Genomic DNA, 21,731 nt, shown 5'->3' with positions numbered 1-21,731 from the left:
AGCATTATTATTGTTATTAGCATTATTATTATCATCATTGTCATTATTATTATCATTATATTATTATTATTATTATGATCATTGCAGAAAATGGATGGATGGATTATTATTATTATTATCATTATTATTATCATCATCATTATTATATTAGCATTATTATTATTATTATTTATTCAAAAAGTGCCCACCTCGGTGTAGGTCAACATACACTGTCGACACTTCCTCTCGACTTTAGCCTGTTTTTAATTATATTTATTGCCAAAAATAGGTGTGGGTTCTCGTCTGTTGGGGAATCAAACGAAGACTTGCATCACGTCTGATTTTTACAGATGGAACAGCCGGGGAAGTCTTCATTTGGCGTTTGTGCACATACTTTACTGTTCACACAATGATGAACCAGGCAGGGCTGGGCCGATAATACGATATCAATATATATCGCGATAGACATATACTCAATATCAATATTAAATGTGTTCCATAAAATATTCGATATATATTTATATTTTTTTGGTCAGAAGACACCAGAAATGATGAAGCAAGATTAGTTTTATGAAGTCACTCGCAAACAGGAAGTGTCACTGGGCAATGGGATCAGCCAATCGCGTAACAGTATCAACTGCATCTTTCCTGCGGTTTGGCTCCCCGTCCCAGACCGTAGTCGAGGAGCGCAGGGGAGATGTTCACTCCAGGGCCCATGTTTTATTACATATGGGATCAAATCATTGCATGCATGTAAACTTGTGCAGCTTGAACAGATAAACAAGGTCTAATATGCCTGAAATGGTTTATATTTATTTTTATGGTCTTAGTCATTTTTATAATATGGCCATCAAATTTTAGCTTCGGGTCCAAAATAACACCCAAATATTTCAATTCCTTTACCTGCTCTATTTTAATTTAATGAATGTTGACCGGAATTTCATTTAATGATTGTTTCTTCAAAGACTGTTTTGTTATAATTGAGGGTAAAACAGTTATTTTGAAGCCATGTTGCTATTTCAGCTAACTGTTTATCTCTGAAGCCTGTTGAGGGGTGTTGGCTCTCCATTAATACCACCATTTTTAAAAATCAAAGTGGTTTGTCCCGTGCGAGATCATAGAGTGTACCGTCCTGCTTAGTATCTTCTCAGACATGTCTGCCATGTTTGATCAAGGGAGAAATGATCACTGTGATCAAACTCAAATGAATTGCGATCATCAAACACCATCATATAATCGCCTAAGTTCAATATAAGCCTTGATTCTTCCTACTCCTTTTCACACATGTCCAAATTTATCCAGGAGATGTTCCTTAATGTTACTAAGTAAGTAAGTACATTTTATTTATAAAGCACTTTTCACAGATAAAATCACAAACTGAAGTGAATTATATTTACATAGCACTTTTTCTCTAGTGACTCAAAGCGCTTTACATAGTGAAACCCAATATCTAAGTTACATTTAAACCAGTGTGGGTGGCACTTGGAGCAGGTGGGTAAAGTATCTTGCCCAAGGACACAACGGCAGTGACTAGGATGGCGGAAGCGGGGATCGAACCTGGAACCCTCAAGTTGCTGGCACGGCCACTCTACCAACCGAGCTATACCGCTATAAAGTGCTGTACAAAACATAGGTGAAGTAAAAAAACAATTCAATGAAAACAATAACATCATAAAAAGGATACAAAGTGGATTAAGAATGATAAGTTTTCAAATGTTTCTTAATAGTGTCAACACAGTCAATATCACAGAGGAACTGGTGCAAGTTGTTCCAGAGTCTGGGAACTATAGCCTGGAATGGCAGGGTTTTAAAATGAGTTTTGGGGATTTGGCTGGTCTGGGTGCACCGGTCTAAAGTCTGGCAGCTGCATTTTGTACCGTCTGAAGTCTCTTTAGCGTTGACTTGTTGAAAAGAGTGAAGAGAGAATTGCAATAGTCAATACCAGTTGAAATGAACGCATGAATAATCATTTCCAGATCCAATTTCTCACTTTAGAAATATTTCTGAGATGATAAAAACAGTTTTTGGTCAGTTAAAGACAGTGACCCTCCAAAGACATGGACTGATCCAACACAAGCCCAAGGTTTCTGAGGCTGTTATTAACAAATGCACCCAGAGCACCAGAGTTCTTGATCAGGGGGATCTTTTTATCAGGAGCAATTATCAGTTTCCCTTTTGTTAGAATTTATCTGGAGGAAATTTGAAGACAACCGGTTTTTAAAAGAGGATATGCACTCCAAGAACTCAGATAGATATGGCCTTTTATTAATATCTCAATATTTTTAGGCCATGTCACGATACACGATATATATCTCGATATTTTGCCTTAGCCTTGAATGAACACTTGATGCATATAATCACAGCAGTATGATGATTCTATGTGCCTACATTAAAACATTCTTGTTCATACTGCATTAATATATGCTCATTTTAAACTTTCATGCAGAGAGGGAAATCACAACTAAGTTAATTGACCAAAACTGTATTTATTAAACAGTTATTAAGCAGTGGCACAAACATTCATGTCATTTCCAAAACAGAAAGTGCAAGATTGTCAGAGACATTTTAAACCAAGCTATTAGTGCACTTTTGTGCAAGATGTCACTAAGATGACATATCAAAACAACACTAAATTAAAGTGCACTTTTTGTACAGAACTCCACTACAATAGTTTAAAACAAATAAAGTGCACTTTTGTGCATGATGTCACACAAGATATTTAAATAACTGTCAAATAAAAATTAGCTGCATAATAGGAAATCCAATAGTGTATGTCCTTCGCTATGTGGTAGGTTACTGCGGACGTTATCTCCTTCTGTTGTTGACTAGTTTTTTCATACGGTGTTGATGTGGAAATGGTGGCTTGGGCATTTTGTTGGTGTGGCACCGAACGAAGATGTTGACATGCGGCGTTTCAAGCACTCTTCATTCTCTAGTGGGTGACTTTGCAAATAATGCTACAAATTAGCAGTGGCGCTACTTTTTGTAGCAACGCTTTTGCCGCACACTTGACATATTACGGTTGTCTGTTAGACATCTTTCCGCTTGAAGCCAAACGACCGCCAGACGATGGGCGTGCTGTTTTTCTTGGGAAATAATTCTTCCTCATTTTTTACCAGATTTGCTTTTTTAAAAGTCTTGGAGCGGTTTGTGGTCCGAGCAGAGACTGAAGGCGCGCCCCAACAGGTAGTAGCGGAGGGCCCCGACCGCCCACCGAATGGCGAGGCACTCCCTCTCCACCGTGCTGTACCTCGCCTCCCAGTCCGAGAGTTTCCGGCCGATTTACAATACGGGGCGGTCGACGTCCTCCACCCGCTGGGACAGCACCGCCCCCAGTCCCCAGCCCGACGCGTTCGCCTTCAGACAGAAAGGGATGGTAAAGTTAGGCATGTGCAGTACCGGCTCCTCGCAAAGGCTGTTTTCACCTTCTCAAACACCCGCTAGCACTGCTCCGTCCACTGGACCAGATCTGGAGCAACCTTTCGGGTGAGGTCAGTCAGTGGGCTGGTCAAGTCCGCGAACCGGGGGATAAATCTCAAAAACTGCCTCACCTCTTTTTTTGTCTTGGGGGGTGGACAGGCTGCGATCACCGCTGTCTTGTCCAGTTTCGGCCGCACCTCCCCCCGCCCCCCAAGTGGTACCCCAGATACTGTACCTCCCTCCGGCCAACCGTGCACTTTGCCGGGTTGGCGGTGAGCCCCGCCCGCCTCAGGGACTCGAGCACCGCCCCCACCCGCCGCATGTGCTCTTCCCAGCCGCTACTCTGGATGATGATATCATCCAGGTATGCCGCGTGGGGGCGCAGCACTCGATCCATGAGGCGCTGGAACGTGGCGGGCGCACAGAACAAACCAAACGGAAGTGTCACGAATTGGTACAAACCTTCCGGACTGGAAAAGGCCGTTTTTTCTCGGGACTCTGGTGACAAGGGAATCTGCCAGTAGCCCTTGGTTAAATCCAGTGTCGAGAAAAAAACGAGCAGTGCCCAGCCGATCCAGGAGCTCGTCGACCCGAGGCATTGGATACGCGTCAAACCGTGATTTTTCATTCACCTTGCGGTAATCCACACAGAACCGTACAGTCCCATCCTTCTTCCCTACCAGAACGATGGGACTGCACCACGCACTGTGGGATTCTTCTATTACACCCAACTCCAGCATGGTTTTTAATTCTTCCCAAACTACTTTGCGCTTGTGTTCGGGAAGCCGATATGGCCGAGACCCCACCGTAACCCCCCTCAATATGATGTTGGATGAGATTCGTGCGGCCGGGCCGAGAGGAGAACACATCAGAGAAGCGCTGCTGCAGTTTAGCAACATCCGCTCTCTGCGCTAAAGTGAGCTGGTTGTCACAGGGAAGCCGAGGGGGCGGGGCAGAGCGCGGGACCTCTGGTCCCAACTCCTCCTCCTCCCTCACCACCGTCACCATGGAAACAGGCTCCGCCTCTCTCCATGCCTTCAGTAGGTTCAGATGGTAAATCTGAGTGTCTCTGCGTCGGTCCAGCGTCGAACCTCATAATCCACATCACCCACTTGCCGTGTGACTTCTAAGGGTACCTGCCACCTTGCAAGTAATTTTGAGCTGGATGTTGGGAGTAATACAAGCACTTTTTCTCCCGGTGCAAATTTGCGTAGCTGGGTCCCCTTGTTATACGCGCGCTGTTGACGCTCCTGGGCGCGTAGCAAATTCTCGCGTGACAAGTGCTCCACCGTGTGGAGTTTTGCTCGCATGTCCATGACGTACTGAATTTCATTTTTGCTGGAGCTCGGACCTTCCTCCCAGCTTTCCTTAATGACGTCCAGCACTACGCGAGGGCTCCGGCCGTACAATAACTCAAAAGGTGCAAAACCTACGGAGGCCTGGGGTACGTCCCACATCGCAAACATTAGGGGGTCCAGCAATTTATCCCAATTCGGTTTGTCCTCGTGCATAAACTTACGGATAATGGTTTCCAGCGTTTTATTCAATCTCTCCACCAGCACATCTGTTTGTGGATGATATACGCTGGTGTGGATGGCCTTAATTCCCAGTAACCCGTATAGTTCCTTTATCGTGCGTGACATAAAGGACGTGCCCTGGTCAGTCAGAATCTCTTTCGGGATTCCGACTCGGGAGATGACCTGAAACAGAGCTTGCGCAACACTCTTGGCAGCGATAGAGCGCAGGGGCACTGCTTCGGGGTAGCGCGTTGCGTAATCCACCAGGACCAACACAAAGCGGTATCCCCGTGCGCTCGGGTGAAATAGTCCGATGAGGTCCATTCCAATTCTCTCGAACTGGACCTCCATGAGCGGTAATGGGCGCAAGAGCGCCTTTGGGGTGGCCTCTGGGTTCACAAGCTGGCAGTCTGGGCAGGCAGCGCACCAACGGCGCACGTCTGCCCTCAGGCCAGGCCAATAGAATAGGACCTTGACCCGATTAAGTGTCTTATCATACCCCATGGGATTAAAATGCGCCGCCTGGAAAACCATTTCCCGGCGGTGTTTTGGCACCAACAACTGGGTGTATTCCTCTCCGGTCTGAGTGTCACGGCCCACTCGGTATAACCTATCACGAATAATTGAAAAATGGGGGAATACCCGCGCTTTCCCCGGGCGCACCAGCTGACCGTCAATGTAATCCACCTGGTCCCAGGCCGCGCGCAAGGTTTCATCCCGGGACTGCTCGAGGGGAAAATCCTCCGTAGGTTGCAACCCGGGAGCCGGGGGGCCTCCCGCGAATCCCCCGCCGGTTCCCGCTCGGCAGTACCGGATGAACCCGCGTCGCCACTGAGAACTGCGCGGATACTCCCCTCTCCTACAGTCCGTGAACACATCCCCACACATTGTGTCACCAGATGGTTCAATGCCAGCCAATTTGTCCCTAAAATTACGGGGTGCGTAAGGTGCGTACTTATGGCAACCTTAACACTATGTTTTGGACCCTTATACCAAATTTCCACTGGCACAATCGGGTACTCGTGCATATCCCCATTAATACACCTAATTCTCCCCTGTGTCGCCTGCCTCAACGCCCCGGGTCGAACCAGGTTTTGGTGGATCACGGACTGTTTTCAGCCCGAATCCACCATCGCCCGGTATGTACCCCCTTGCACCCATACCGGGACACAGTACGTCTCCCCCAGATCGGGGGCGGGTGCTGGGGGAACAACAACCCGCATCACCTGCCCCACCTCCATCAAGGAGCATTCCCGGCGCACGTGTCCGGGCTGTCCATACCCCCAGCACACCGGCCCTGGTGTCCGAGGTGCCATCTACGAGGGAATCCCCCTCTCTGCAGCGCCGGTACCCTGAAACGAACAAGCAGAGGAGACATTATTTCCCCGTGCCCCCGCACTTGCTGTGTGTGTATGGGTGCGTGCGTGGGTGCGTATGTGTGCGTTCTCCTGTTGGATGCCCGAGTGGGGGACCCGCTCGTTGGATCCGGGTGGCTCGGCCGTGCGTGGTCGCTGCTTTAGGGGTGTCCCCTCCTGCGGTGCGAGTCGTCGGCGGGGTGCTGGAGTGGGCCTTTCGGCCGTCTTTGCGGTCGCCTCCCGCTGGACCGCCAGGTGATCCTCCGCCAGTTTTACCGCTGTTTTCACATCTCACGGACGGTGGTACCTCACCCATGGCATCGATGAACTGTTCCAATATGATGGACTCCAACATTTTTGGGTCTAGACCGTTGGTTTGGAGCCACCGGGTTGCCGCGTCCCTCAGCTGATATGCCAACACGAAGGGCCGGTCCTCTGGCCCCAACCTCATGGTTCGGAATTTCAGGCGGTGGTCTTCTGGGCTGCTGCCGACCCGATCCAGGATGGCGTGGCGTAAGTTGGCGTATTGCATGCGGGCGGTCGCCAGGAGACTCAACACCGCCCGCTGCGCCTCCCCCACCAGGAGCGGCAGCAGCTTCACGCCCCATTCCTCTTCCGGCCACTTGCACGACGTCGCCGTGGCCTCGAAGACATCCAGGAATGCATGGGGGTCCTCCGCCTCCCCCATGCGCTGCATGGAGGCCGTCGCCCCCCTTCCCGATGCCTCTGCTCTGCCCATCAATATTTGCAGCACTCTGGTCTGCTGCTGGCTCGCTGCTGACACTTCGGCCAGAACTTGACCTAGCGCCTCCAGAGGGGTTGGTCCCGACATTTCCTTCCGTGGTCTGCTTTTTTGTTGGGCGACACTTGTGAACGTCTGTTTGTTCGGGGTTCTTCTAAGACCACAGGAACCGGCACAACCCTCAGATGCAGCGTTTACAATAGTCTTTATTTTTCCTTTTTTCAAAGTCTTCTGTTGCTTTTCAGCAGTTTCTCAGGTGGTTTGTCTCTCCTCTTGCTCTCCAGCCATCTCCCCCTCATGGTCTCCGACGCTGCTAATAAAGGAACAGTTGATTAGATAACTCGTTACAGCTGAGATATCCACTCACCTGTCTGCTGCTTCATGGCCGGCATCTGCACACACCCCGCCCGCAGGGAATGCGTGGACCACGCCCCTTCCACAAACCCATTTACCATTTAAAACTACTGATCAACCTATCAAGCGGCCTCAGATACAACAAAAATAAGACAGGCCCCAGAACAGAACCCTGGGTGTACATGACCGGTTGGACACATTGGACATGACATCATTAAAAGTTCTTCCATTTATATAAGAAGTAAGCCAATGGAGAACAGTACCAGAAAAACCCATCTCAGATTTGAGGTGATCCACAGTATCAAAGGCAGATGTCAAATCGAAGATTCAGCGGCCATCATCACGTCACTGGAAACTTTCAAAAGAGCAGTATCGGTGCAGTGAAATAACCTAAAGCCAGATTGGTATTTATCATAAAAATCATGTTGTTCCAAAAATTAGGTTAGCTACTTAGCTACCACTTTTTCAATGATTTTTGACATGAAGGAAAGTTTTGATATGGGCCGGTAATATGTAGGCTCCATGTTCTCACCAAGGAGCACCTCAGAAATCGCAAGTACCCCACAATGAGCAACAGTAAACACGGTAGCATAGTAGGCCTAAGTAGTCATTAAAAACAAGGCCGCGGTAACCCTGTGTTGGAATAAGGGGGTTGCACCTTATGGCGTAAAAGGAGTCAGAAAGTCTTCCTCTGGTCTTCCCACCTGCAGGGCGTGGCCAGGTTCTACAAAGCCAGCAAGCGACACGTGATCACCTCGCAGACGGAACACAAATGTGTCCTGGACTCCTGCCGCATCCTGGAGGCCGAGGGCTTTCGCGTCACGTATCTGCCGGTTGAGAAGAACGGACTGGTGGACCTGGAGGTACGTCACTAAACTACTAGAACTTCATGAATACGACATAAGGCCTGACCTACTGAAGCACACGCAGAGCTGATCCACTAAACATGGGAGCAGAATAAGGCGTGCAATCCATTTTGTGTCTTCATCAATATGCTAAATAGATGTTGATCATCAAAAGACCCACAATACAGATGCAGATATACTGTAATTGTTTAGCACACGCAATGTGATTTAACCTCATCAGCCTCTTATTCAGCGCGTGTGAGGACGTGCAAAGTGAAAGTTGTACACACGCTGCAGGATTACACACACCACGAGCATACGTGTGTCAACCTGTCAGAAATAAAAATATTAGGCACATCGTCTATTCAGCAACATCCTTTTATAATTTGCAGGATCACACACACCACAATCATACTTGTGTGTCAACCTGTCAGAAATTAAAATATTAGACACATCGTCTATTCAGCAACATCCTATTCTAATTTGCAGGATCACACACACCACAATTCTCCGTCATACGTGTGTCAACCTGTCAGAAATAAAAAATGTTAAGACACATTGTCTATTCAGCAACATTCTTTTTTAATGTTACTCAGACACACCACAATCCTCCGTCATACGTGTGTGTCAACCTGTCAGAAATGAAAATATTAGACACATCGTCTATTCAGCAACATTATTTTATAATGTTACACACACACCACAATCCTCCGTCATACGTGTGTGTCAACCTGTCAGAAAAAAAAAATATTAGACACATCGTCTATTCAGCAACATTCTTTTATAATATTACTCACACACACACCACAATCCTCCGTCATACGTGTGTGTGTCAACCTGTCATAAATGAAAATATAAGACACATTTTCTATTCAGCAACAATCTTTTATAATGTTACACAGACACACCACAATCCTCCGTCATACGTGTGTGTCAACCTGTCAGAAATGAAAATATTAGACACATCGTCTATTCAGCAACATTCTTTTATAATGTTACACACACACACACCACAATCCTCCGTCATACGTGTGTGTCAACCTGTCAGAAATAAAAATTATAGACACATCGTCTATTCAGCAACATCCTTTTATAATTTTATAGCTGCTGGATGACTTAAGGGCTGACTCAAACAAATTAAACGTTTTGGTGTCTTTAAGTTGTTGTTTTTTTTTACATAAAACGTATATTATTAATACATTTATATGATTAAAATTTCTTGAAGGATTCATTTTTTTTGCGTCTTGAGGACAGGAATGCTCCTTTGTATCTTTTGTAGATGCACTTAAGACGGTTTGTGAAATGCCCATAAAAAGTGGTAGATCTCTCCTGCTGGTTTGAAAACATGACTATGCAGTAAATGAGTGTCTCCATGGTAATGGCCTGTATAGTACACGCACAATCCTCATTTAAATAGAGCGGTCTGCGCCACTTTTGAATTGCACACGCTATCTAAACTAATTTGATAGTTTTCACATGTTGTTTTGGATCTTAGTAAATCAGACCCTTGAGCATGATGACTTTTTTTTGCAGCTGCTGGAGAAGTCCCTCACACCTGACACCTGTCTGGTGTCCATCATGACCGTCAACAACGAGATCGGAGTCATGCAGCCTGTCAAAGAGATCGGTAACTAAGTTGATGTCCAACATGCATGCCATTACAACATGATGTATCAATATAAGCCCCGCCCACTCATTTCATTCTGCGCATACAATGATGAAATGTTGTGCTCATTGACCAATGCTACACAAGACTGGAGAACCTTCCATCTGTCCTGGCAAGTTCCTGGCCCAGGGTCCCAAACTCCTTGCATTGAGGTCCCCCCACAGCAATAATATAAACATCTGCATACGCATTTGATGATATTTTGTGTGTGCACTGAAAACAGGAAAAACTGGCAACTCAGCAGAGAATGTAAACAGAGGGACACAGAAACTGATCATAGCGCCGCTATAAATAGTTAGTCTGCGTTAGCACTTATAATAACAATATCACTAATAATTGTTAATATTTATAGTAACACTATCATTAATACTTGTTAATATTTATAATAATTATCACTAATAATTGCTAATATTTATAATAACAATATCATTAATACTTGTTAATATTTATAATAACAATATCACTAATATGTGTTAATATTTAAAATAATATAATTAATACTTGTTAATATTTATAATTATCACTAATAATTGTTAATATTTATAATAACAATATCACTAATACTTGTAAATATTTATGATAACATCACTAACACTTGTTAATATTTATAATAACAATATCACTAATACTTGTTAATATTTATAATAACAATATCACTAATACTTGTTGATATTTATAATAACAATAGCACTAATACTTGTTGATATTTATAATAAGAATATCACTAATACTTGTTGATATTTATAATAACAATATCACTAATACTTGTTAATATTAATAATAATATCACTAATACTTGTTAATATTTATAACAATATCACTAATACTTGTTAATGTTATGTTATTTTCATTTATTATGCGCCCCCCAACCAACTGTTACATCATCCCGGGGAGCAGTTATATTTATCATAACATCACTAATGCTTGTAAATATTTATAATAACATCACTAATACTTGTTGATATTTATTATAACAATATCACTAATACGTGTTAATATGTATAATAACAATATCACTAATACTTGTTAATATTTATAATAACAATATCACTAATACTTGTTGATATTTATATTTATAACAATATCACTAATACTTGTTAATATTTATACTAACAATATCACTAATACTTGTTGATATTTATAATAACAATATCACTAATACTTGTACATATTTATAATAACATCACTAATACTTGTTAATATTTATAATAACAATATCACTAACACTTGTTGATATTTAGAATAACAATATCACTAACACTTGTTAATATTTGTAATAACAATATCCCTAATACTTGTCAATATTTATAATAACAATATTTATAATAACAATATCACTAATACTTGTTAATATTTATAATAACAATATCACTATTACTTGTTTAATATTTATAATAACAATATCACTAATACTTGTTAATATTTATAATAATAATATCACTAATACTTTTTAATATTTATAATAAGAATATAACTAATACTTGTTGATATTTATAATAATATCACTAATACTTGTTAATATTTATAATAACAATATCACTAATACTTGTTAATATGTATAATAACAATATCACTAATACTTGTTAATATTTATAATAACAATATCACAAATACTTGTTAATATTTATTATTATAATATCACTAATACTTGTTAATATTTATAATAACAATATCACTAATACTTGTTGATATTTATAATAACAATATCACTAATACTTGTTAATATTTAGAATAACAATATCACTGATACTTGTTAATATTTATAATAACAATATCACTAATACTTATTAATATTTATAATAACAATATCACTAAGTATTGTTGGCACTTTTTGGATTTTTTTGGTTGGGTTTTATGGGCGGACTAGAGGATCTCCCATTGGCTCCGCTGTAAGCAGACTTTTACTTACGTTTATTTAATATTTAGAATGCATTAAAAAAATCCATCATGTCTCATAATGATTGTGAACCATAGGCAATATTCCAAAAAAAGTGCACTTCCCCTGAAATGACAATAATAATTTTTTGTGATCCTTTCTCATTCCACTCCACATCCTGTACAAGCACTATTAACAACACAACATCAAATACAATAACAAGTCCTTCAATTCAAAGCCGTGTCTGTCCTAGTCCTGAGTCTGGTCTTAGGTACCACAAGTTGAGACTGGCCCTCGGACCTTAATGCCAAGCCGGAGGATGAATGTGGCTCAGGTCCGTGACAATAACGCTTGCTCTGCACGCAGGTCACCTGTGTCGCTCCAAGGGCGTCTTCTTCCACACGGACGCTGCACAGGCTGTGGGGAAGATTCCCATCGACGTGTCCCAGTCCAAGATAGACCTGATGTCCATCAGTGGTCACAAGATCTATGGACCTAAAGGTAAAAACCAAAACTGTTCCAATCAAGAACACCCTGCTCACATCTAGTCTTATACTTAGATTGGTCACATCTAGTCTTAGACTTAGATTGGTCACATCAAGTCTTAGACTTAGATTGGTCACATCGAGTCTTAGACTTAGATTGGTCACATCTCGTCTTAGACTTAGATTGGTCACATCGAGTCTTAGACTTAGATTGGTCACATCTCGTCTTAGACTTAGATTGGTCTCATCTAGTCTTAGACTTAGATTGGTCACATCTAGTCTTAGACTTAGATTGGTCAATTCTAGTCTTAGACTTAGATTGGTCACATCTAGTCTTAGACTTAGATTGGTCACATCTAGTTTTAGACTTAGATTGGTCACATCTAGTCTTGGACTTACATTGGTCACATCTAGTCTTGGACTTAGATTAGTCACATCTAGTCTTAGACTTAGATTGGCCACATCTAGTCTTAGACTTAGATTGGTCACATCTAGTATTAGACTTAGATTGGTCACATCTAGTCTTGGACTTAGATTGGTCACATCGAGTCTTGGACTTAGATTGGTCACATCGAGTCTTAGACTTAGATTGGTCACATCGAGTCTTAGACTTAGATTGGTCACATATAGTCTTGACTTAGATTGGTCACATCTAGTCTTAGACTGAGATTGGTCACATCTAGTATTAGACTTAGATTGGTCACATCTAGTCCTAGACTTAGATTAGTCACATTTAGTCCTAGTCTTAGACTTAGATTGGTCACATCTAGTCCTACACATGGATTAGTCACATCTAGTCTTAGACTTAGATTAGTCACATCTAGACTTAGATTGGTCACATCTAGTCTTGGACTTAGATTGGTCACATCTAGTCTTGGACTTAGATTGGTCACATCTAGTCTTGGACTTAGATTGGTCACATCGAGTCTTAGACTTAGATTGGTCACATCGAGTCTTAGACTTAGATTGGTCACATCTAGTCTTGGACTAAGATTGGTCACATCTAGTCTTGGACTTAGATTGGTCACATCTAGTCTTAGACTTAGATTGGTCACATCTAGTCTTGGACTTACAAACCCTAAAAGCAGTGAAATTGTCACATTGTGTAAATGGTAAATTAAAACCGAATACAATGATTTGCAAATCCTTTTCAACCTATATTCAATTGAATAGACTGCAAAGACAAGATATGTAATGTTCGAACTGGTAAACTTTATTTTTTGCAAATATTAGCTCATTTGGAATTTGATGCCTGCAACATGTTTAAAAAAAGCTCGCACAAGTGGCAAAAAAGACTGAGAAAGTTTAGGAATGCTCATCAAACACTTATTTGGAACATCCCACAGGTGAACAGGCTAATTGGGAACAGGTGGGTGCCATGATTGGGTATAAAAGCAGCTTCCATGAAATGCTCAGTCATTCACAAACAAGGCTGGGGCGAGGGTCACCACTTTGTCAACAATTGCGTGAGCAAATTGTCCAACAGTTTAAGAACAACATTTCATCAAAAGGTTTAGAGAATCTGGAGAAATCACTGCATGTAAGCGATGATGACCTTCGATCCCTCAAGCGGTACTGCATCAAAAAGCAACATCAGTGTGTAAAGGATATCACCACATGGGCTCAGGAACACTTCAGAAAACCACTGTCAGTAACTACAGTTGGTTGCTACTTCTGTAAGTGCAAGTTAAAACTCTACTATGCAAAGCGAAAGCCATTTATCAACAACACCCAGAAACGCCGACGGCTTCACTGGGCCCGAGCTCATCTAAGATGGACTGATGCAAAGTGGAAAAGTGTTCTGTGGTCTGACGAGTCCACATTTCAAATTGTTTTTGGAAACTGTGGACGTTGTGTCCTCCGGACCAAAGAGGAAAATAACCATCTGGATTGTTAGAGGCGCAAAGTTGAAAAGCCAGCATCTGTGATGGTATGGGGGTGTATTAGTGCCCAAGGTATGGGTAACTTACACATCTGGGAAGGCACCATTAATGCTGAAAGGTACTTACAGCTTTTGGAGCAACATATGTTGCCGTCCAAGCAACGTTATCATGGACGCCCCTGCTTATTTCAGCAAGACAATGCCAAGCCACGTGTTACAACAGCGTGACTTCATAGTAAAAGAGTGCAGGTACTAGACTGGCCTGCCTGTAGTCCAGTCCTGTCTCCCATTGAAAATGTGTGGTGCATTATGAAGCCTAAAATAGCACAACAGAGACCGTGGACTGTTGAACGATTTAAGCTGTACATCAAGCAAGAATGGGAAAGAATTCCACTTCAAAAAATGTGTCTCCTCAGTTCCCAAACGTTTACAGAGTGTTGTTAAAAGGAAAGTCCATGTAACACAGTGGTAAAAATGCCCCTGTGACAACTGTTGCTGCCATTAAATTCTAAGTTCATGATTATTTGCAAAAAAATATGACGTTTCTCAGTGTGAACATTAAGTATCTTGTCTTTGCAGTCTATTCAAGAATATAAGTTGAAAAGGATTTGCAAATCATTGAGAAAAACTACACTCACCAAGTTTCTGTTCATACCGTCACAGCATTATTGTGAGAATTTTGAAATACCGCAACATCTACAAAACCGTCACGTCTACTCCATGAAGAACGACTACTCAAGTCATTCCTGTCCTTCTTTGTGTGCACAGGCGTGGGGGCGCTTTACGTGCGGCGCCGACCCCGGGTGCGAATGGAGCCCCTGCAGAATGGCGGCGGCCAGGAGAGAGGGCTACGCTCGGGCACGGTCCCCACGCCGCTGACTGTCGGCTTGGGAGCCGCCTGTAGCATCGCCCAGCAGGAGATGGAGGTCAGACTCCACACATGCACCTCTCTCTAGCCCTGGACGCATACAGGAAGTAAATGTGTGTGTGTGTGTGTGTGTGTGTGTGTGTGTGTGTGTGTGTGTGTGTGTGTGTGTGTGTGTGTGTGTGTGTGTGTGTGTGTGTGTGTGTGTGTGTGTGTGTGTGTGTGTGTGTGTGTGTGTGTGTGTGTGTGTGTGTGTGTGTGTGTGTGTGTGTGTGTGTGTGTGTGTGTGTGTGTTCGCGTGCGTGTGTGTGTGTGCAGTACGACCATCAAAGAGTGTCCATGCTGGCTCACCACCTGGTCCAAAGAATGATGTCTGAGATCCCTGATGTCATCTTGAACGGAGACCCAGACCAGCGCTACCCTGGTAGACCACAACACGGCTCCTAGCATCCTGACATGAAGTGTGACGCCATGCTTTGTGTGCCAGGCTGCGTCAACTTGTCCTTCGCCTACGTGGAGGGAGAGAGTCTGCTGATGGCGTTAAAGGACGTGGCGCTGTCCTCCGGAAGGTACTCCCCGCCCCCGCTCAAATACTCCTGACTAGGGTTGTACGGTATACCGGTACTAGTATAGTACCGTGATACTACCAAATCATATTCGGTACTATACCGCCTCTAAAAAGTACCGGTCCCCTCACCCCCTTTTTTTTTAAACGGGCATGCCGACGCATCGTCGTCACGTCATGACATTGCTGGTTTTATGAGCATAGGAGCATGTTCGGCAGCACGCACACATGGAGTACTTACAAGCAGACACAGCGTGTAGACAGAAAAGGGAGAACGGACGCATTTTGGTCTAAAAAGTAAAGATAAAGGTGAAGTTATAACACTGAAACTCCCTCAGGAAGAGGTGCTTTAAGACATGGCTAGCTAGCTAGCGGCTAACATACAGCCACAGTCGACAGTGTTTTAGCTACTTCTAAATCACTAATCCTTGCCTCCATGGTGACTATTTAAAGTAAGTTTCTTACAGGTATTATTATCACTGGAGGACGAGGAATAGCTAAACATGCTTCACTACACACCGTAGAAGGACACAACATCTCACCGGCGTCACAATGTAAACAAATGCCATGGGTGGATCTACACCTAACATCCACTGTAATGATACCAAGTACAAGAGCGTATCTAGTTGATACTACTATGATTACATTCATATTTTTTTAGCATCACAAAATCTTTTTTATTTTTTATTTTTTTATGTATATTATGTTTATAAAGGGCAGCACGGTGGAAGAGGGGTTAGTGCGTCTGCCTCACAATACGAAGGTCCTGAGTAGTCGTGAGTTCAATCCCGGCCTCGGGATCTTTCTGTGTGGAGTTTGCTTGTTCTCCCCGTGACTGCGTGGGTTCCCTCCGGGTACTCCGGCTTCCTCCCACCTCCAAAGACATGCACCTGGGGATAGGTTGATTGGCAACACTAAATTGGCCCTAGTGTGTGAATGTGAGTGTGAATGTTGTCTGTCTATCTGTGTTGGCCCTGCGATGAGGTGGCGACTTGTCCAGGGTGTACCCCGCCTTCCGCCCGATTGTAGCTGAGATAGGCTCCAGCGCGACCCCGAAGGGAATGAGCGGTAGAAAATGGATGGATGGATGTTTATAAACTCAGTAAATACGTCCCTGGACACATGAGGACTTAAATTATGACCAATGTATGATCCTGTAACTACTTGGTATCGGATCGATACCTAAATGTGTGGTATCATCCAAAACTAATGTAAAGTATCAAAGAAGAGAAGAATAAGTGATTATTACTTTTTAACAGAAATGTAGATAGAACATGTTAAAACAGAAAATAAGCAGATATCAACAGTAAATGAACAGATTAATAATAAATGTTTACAGTTTGTCCCTCATAATGTTGACAAAATAATAGAATATAAATGACACAATATGTTACTGCATACGTCAGCAGACTAATTAGGAGTCTTTGTTTGTTTACTTACTACTAAAAGACAAGTTGTCTAGTATGTTCACTATTTTATTTAAGGACTAAATTACAATAATAAACATATGTTTAATGTACCCTAAGATTTGTTGTTCAAATAAAGCCAATAATGAATTTTTTTGTGGTCCCCTTTATTTAGAAAAGTAGCGAAATACATTTTGGTATCGGGACAACACTACTCCTGACAACAGCCGCCTCCTAACGCCTGTTTTTCTTTGCTGACGCACAGTGCGTGTACCTCGGCCTCCTTGGAGCCGTCCTACGTGCTGAGAGCCATCGGTGCAGATGAAGACCTGGCCCACTCCTCCATCAGGTACGACATGTTCACTCCGCCCAGTGCTGGCTGTCACTCACACATGTCCACCTTGGTGCTCGCCAGGTTTGGGATCGGTCGCTTCACCACGAAGGAGGAGGTGGACTACACTGCGGACAAATGCATCCAGCAGGTCGGGAGACTCCGAGAGATGAGGTGAGACCAGACCCAGTCCACTTGAAAGTAGGAATATTCTTCTGTCTGCAGTTCTAACCAAAAGGGTCATAATGCATATGGAAGTTCAATAGTTGGCTTGATTGAGTCAAACTATTGACACCTCTATCCAAAAATGGAAAACAGTTGGTTCCACCTGGTTAGCAGAAAACCCCCTTCAGTCAGCACAGATGTCATAACCTCATCAAAGCTCACCTTGGAGCATTCCCACTCAGCACCAACATGGATGAGATGGTAGAACACGTCCAGATGTTTGTGGCATAACATTATTGACTTCACCGTGGTGCGTTCAAAGACCCTCCGGTCAAGTTAGAAACTGAGGTGCCTCTAGTTGTTAAAGATAGGACACTATTGACAATAATATCATCATAATAATGATGTATTATGATGATTTAATCATAATAATTATGTATTATTATGGTTTAATGATAATAATGTATTATTATGATTTAATGATAATAATGATGTATTATTATGATTTAATGATAATAATGATGTATTATTATGATTTAATGATAATGATGATGTGTTATGATTTAATGATAATGATGTATTATTATTTAATGATAATAATGATGTATTATGATTTAATGATAATAATGATGTATTATTATGATTTAATAATAATAATGATGTATTATTATGATTTAATGGTAATAATGATGTATTATTATGATTTAATGGTAATAATGATGTATTATTATGATTTAATAATAATAATGATGTATTATTATGATTTAATAATAATAATGTATTATTATGATTTAATAATATTGATGTATTATGAGTTAATGATAATGATGTATTATGGTTGAATAATAATGTATTATGATTCAATAATAATGTATTATTATGATTCAATAATAATAATGTATTGTAATTTACTACTAATAATAAATGTATTATGATGATTTAATAATAAAATAATGTATTTTGATTGAATTATGTATTATTATGATGTAATAATAATGTATTATGATTTTATAATTATATATTATGATTTGATAATAATTAGGGATGTCCCGATCCGATATTGATATTGGAAATCAGTCCGATATTAGCCAAAAAAGTGAATATCGGATTTTATCGGACTGAAGCTAAAAACTCCGATATAAGCGCTCCGATATAAGATGTCCATTTTTCGCTGCAGCACTTCTATAATAGGTGACTCTGGTTTGATCACACTCCAACACAGTAGGTAGCGGCAATGCCCCTTAATTAACGTTGGTGCCAGCCGCGGAAGAAGAGCGTCTCTGATCCAGCATGCACAGCCCACGTGATCACAACGACAACGCGTGTGTTTGCAGCAAAGTGTAGTGATGTCCGCTGTGTGGAAGTATTTTAACCTAAACTCGGACAAAGACGTTGCCGCTAAATGCAACATTTGTCAGGCGCAAGTGTCCCGTGGAGGGACAGAACCGGGAAGGTTCAATACAAGCAACCTCATCGCACATTTGAAAAAACACCACAAAAAAGAACATGAGGATTTTCGCGAGAGCAGCAAGGCGAAGCAACAAACCTCTGGCTCGCTTCAGCAACCCACGCTGGCCGAAAGCTTTGCAAGACGTGACAAACTACCACGGGACAGCCAAAAGGCAATGGCCATAACAGAAAAGATAGCCCAGTTTATTGTGCTTGATGACCAGCCCCTGTCGGTGGTGAGTAATGTCGGGTTTAAACGCTTAATGGAGCACCTCGAACCTCGCTACATTATTCCTAGCCGCCACTACATTGTAGACAAAACCAAACCCCAGATGCACGAAATGCTTATCTTCTTAAAAACAAATCTCCACATTATGCTCGGACTGCAGAAATTGGAGAAGGAGGAGGAGGAGTAGTAAGGGTAGTCAGCACTGACTGATTATTATTTGTTTTATGCTCTTGTTATTAGAGTGATATGTTTATTGTGTTTACACTATTCTTCAGTGATGACTAAGAGTAATTACTACATTGTTTTGGGCACAGTCAGTCAGTGAAACGGGAGCTGTGAACTCTTAACTTAGAGCAGTTGGACAGTGGACAATATTGTGTTGTTTTTGTCCCTGCCCACAGTTGTTTCCAACATATGCTGACAGTAAAAAAATAACTGAAGTGAACTTGAATTGTTTGCACTTTAAAACGTTTTTTTTTTTTTAAATTGAATTTATTTAGGTTATTTTTCAGGGTTTTCTAATTTATTTTTAATTTATTCTATTCAATTGTATAATTATGTTGGTATTAGTGGTTATTTTGCACTTTAAATATAACATTTTGTTTTTATTGGATTTGTTGAGGTAATACTCTTATGTTGAAGGTTAACATTTATGTAACCAATTGGTTAATAATAAATGGGTCAGTTTTTCCTATACCTACTCTTGCTGACTATTGTTTTCCGTTTTAACACTACAACATCAGTAACAGTAACATCACTTTATCAAGCCTTTTCTAACATTCCACACAACAAAATAAGAAATAAATATATGAATGATTTGTGCCTATATCGTATCGTATTGATATCGGTATCGGCCAATACTCAAGGCTACAATATCGGTATCGTATCGGAAGTGAAAAAGTTGTATCGGGACATCCCTAATAATAATACTGATGTATTATTATGATTTAAAAATAATTATGTATTATTTAATGATATATTATGATTTAATAATAATACTGATGTATTATTATGATTTAAAAATAATTATGTATTATTTAATGATGTATTATGATTTAATAATAATATTGATGTATTATTATGATTTAATGATAATAATGGTGTATTATGATTTAATTATAATAATGTATTATGATTCAATCATAACAATGTATTATAATTTGCTACTAGTAATGTATTGTTATGATTTAATAATACTAATGTATTACGATTTAATAATGTATTATAATGATGTAATAATAATAATAATGTATTACGATTTAATCATAATAATGATGTATTGTGATTTAATCATAATGATGTATTATTATGATTTAATAATGATGTATTATTATGATTTAATAATGATACTGATGTATTATATGATTTAATAATAATAATGATGTGTTAAGATTTAAAAATAATGTGTTATTATTATTTAATATATATTATGATTTAATAATAATACTGATGTATTATTATGATTTAATAATAATACTGATGTATTATTATGATTTAATAATAATACTGATGTATTATTATGATTTAATAATAATAATGATGTATTATTATGATTATGTTCCGGTCTGCCTACTCCATCTAACTCACCAAATACCCTTGCCCTATTTTTATTCTATTGTGTTGTTTATTTATATGCCTTGGTTTTATTGTATTTTATACTGTTGTAAGCGACCTTGAGTTTCCGGAAAGGTGCTATGAAATTAAATTCATTATTATTATTATTATTATTTAATAATAATTGTGTATTATTATGATTTAATAATAATAAAATGTATTATGATTTGGACCATTCAGTGACTTGATACTCTGAAGGAGAAACTTGACAGATTGATAATCATATAGAAGTGAATAATGATTAGATCAAATCATATTCTTGATATTGACATTGTTGTGAAATCAAAGCTAAGGAGCTTCTCTGGAAATGTTTTCCCATCTTTAAAAACCTCATTCCAAAAGCTGGTTCTATCAGAGTTGTGTCTGAAGGTTGTGAACTTTGTTTGTTGCAGTCCTCTGTGGGAGATGGTGCAGGAAGGCGTCGATCTGAAGAGCATCAAGTGGACGCAGCACTAGTCACCCCACTTCCTGTTTGTCTTTTCTCTCCTGACTTACTTAAACACGCACAAACATCCTGTCACATTACACTTTGAGGGAGAGATAAGAAAAACTCTCCTTGTCGTTATTATCACCATTTCATTGACAACAACCCTTAAATGAGTTGTGTTAGTCAGTGATGACAATATTATTTGTGTTGCTTTTTTATATGAATGAGCTTTAGTTGTGCAGCCATGCAGTCCTCTACTGGAGGTGGTGTGTGTGTGTGTGTGTGTGTGTGTGTGTGTGTGTGTGTGTGTGTGTGTGTGTGTGTGTGTGTGTGTGTGTGTGTGTGTGTGTGTGTGTGTGTGTGTGTGTGTGTGTGTGTGTGTGTGTGTGTGTGTGTGTGTGTGTGTGTGTGTGTGTGTGTGTGTGTGTGTGTGTGTGTGTGTGTGTGTGTGTGTGTGTGTGTGTCAGTAATCATGTCAGGGTGTGTGTGTCCATGTCAGTAATCATGTCAGGGTGTGTGTGTCCATGTCAGTAATCATGTCAGGGTGTGTGTGTCCATG

General features: G+C 40.9%; 1 protein-coding gene across 1 annotated transcript in view; it reads left to right on the top strand.

Annotated features, from left to right (window-relative positions):
• nfs1 (NFS1 cysteine desulfurase) overlaps positions 1–21,731 on the top strand; it is a 26,822-nt gene extending 5,091 nt beyond the window's left edge. Inside the window, exons 5-13 of the mRNA XM_062055975.1 lie at positions 8,078–8,230; positions 9,746–9,839; positions 12,121–12,255; positions 14,890–15,047; positions 15,305–15,410; positions 15,474–15,555; positions 17,223–17,306; positions 17,373–17,462; positions 21,138–21,731. Of these exons, the coding sequence (XP_061911959.1) occupies positions 8,078–8,230; positions 9,746–9,839; positions 12,121–12,255; positions 14,890–15,047; positions 15,305–15,410; positions 15,474–15,555; positions 17,223–17,306; positions 17,373–17,462; positions 21,138–21,201 (966 nt within the window). The 3' untranslated portion in view covers positions 21,202–21,731. The remainder of the gene's footprint in view (positions 1–8,077; positions 8,231–9,745; positions 9,840–12,120; positions 12,256–14,889; positions 15,048–15,304; positions 15,411–15,473; positions 15,556–17,222; positions 17,307–17,372; positions 17,463–21,137) is intronic.

The sequence above is a fragment of the Entelurus aequoreus genome, linkage group LG01 (genome assembly GCF_033978785.1).
Source record: "Entelurus aequoreus isolate RoL-2023_Sb linkage group LG01, RoL_Eaeq_v1.1, whole genome shotgun sequence".
Taxonomy (NCBI): Eukaryota; Metazoa; Chordata; class Actinopteri; order Syngnathiformes; family Syngnathidae; genus Entelurus; species Entelurus aequoreus.
The sequence above is the reverse complement of the archived record's forward strand: the minus strand, read 5'-3'. Positions and strand labels throughout refer to the sequence as shown.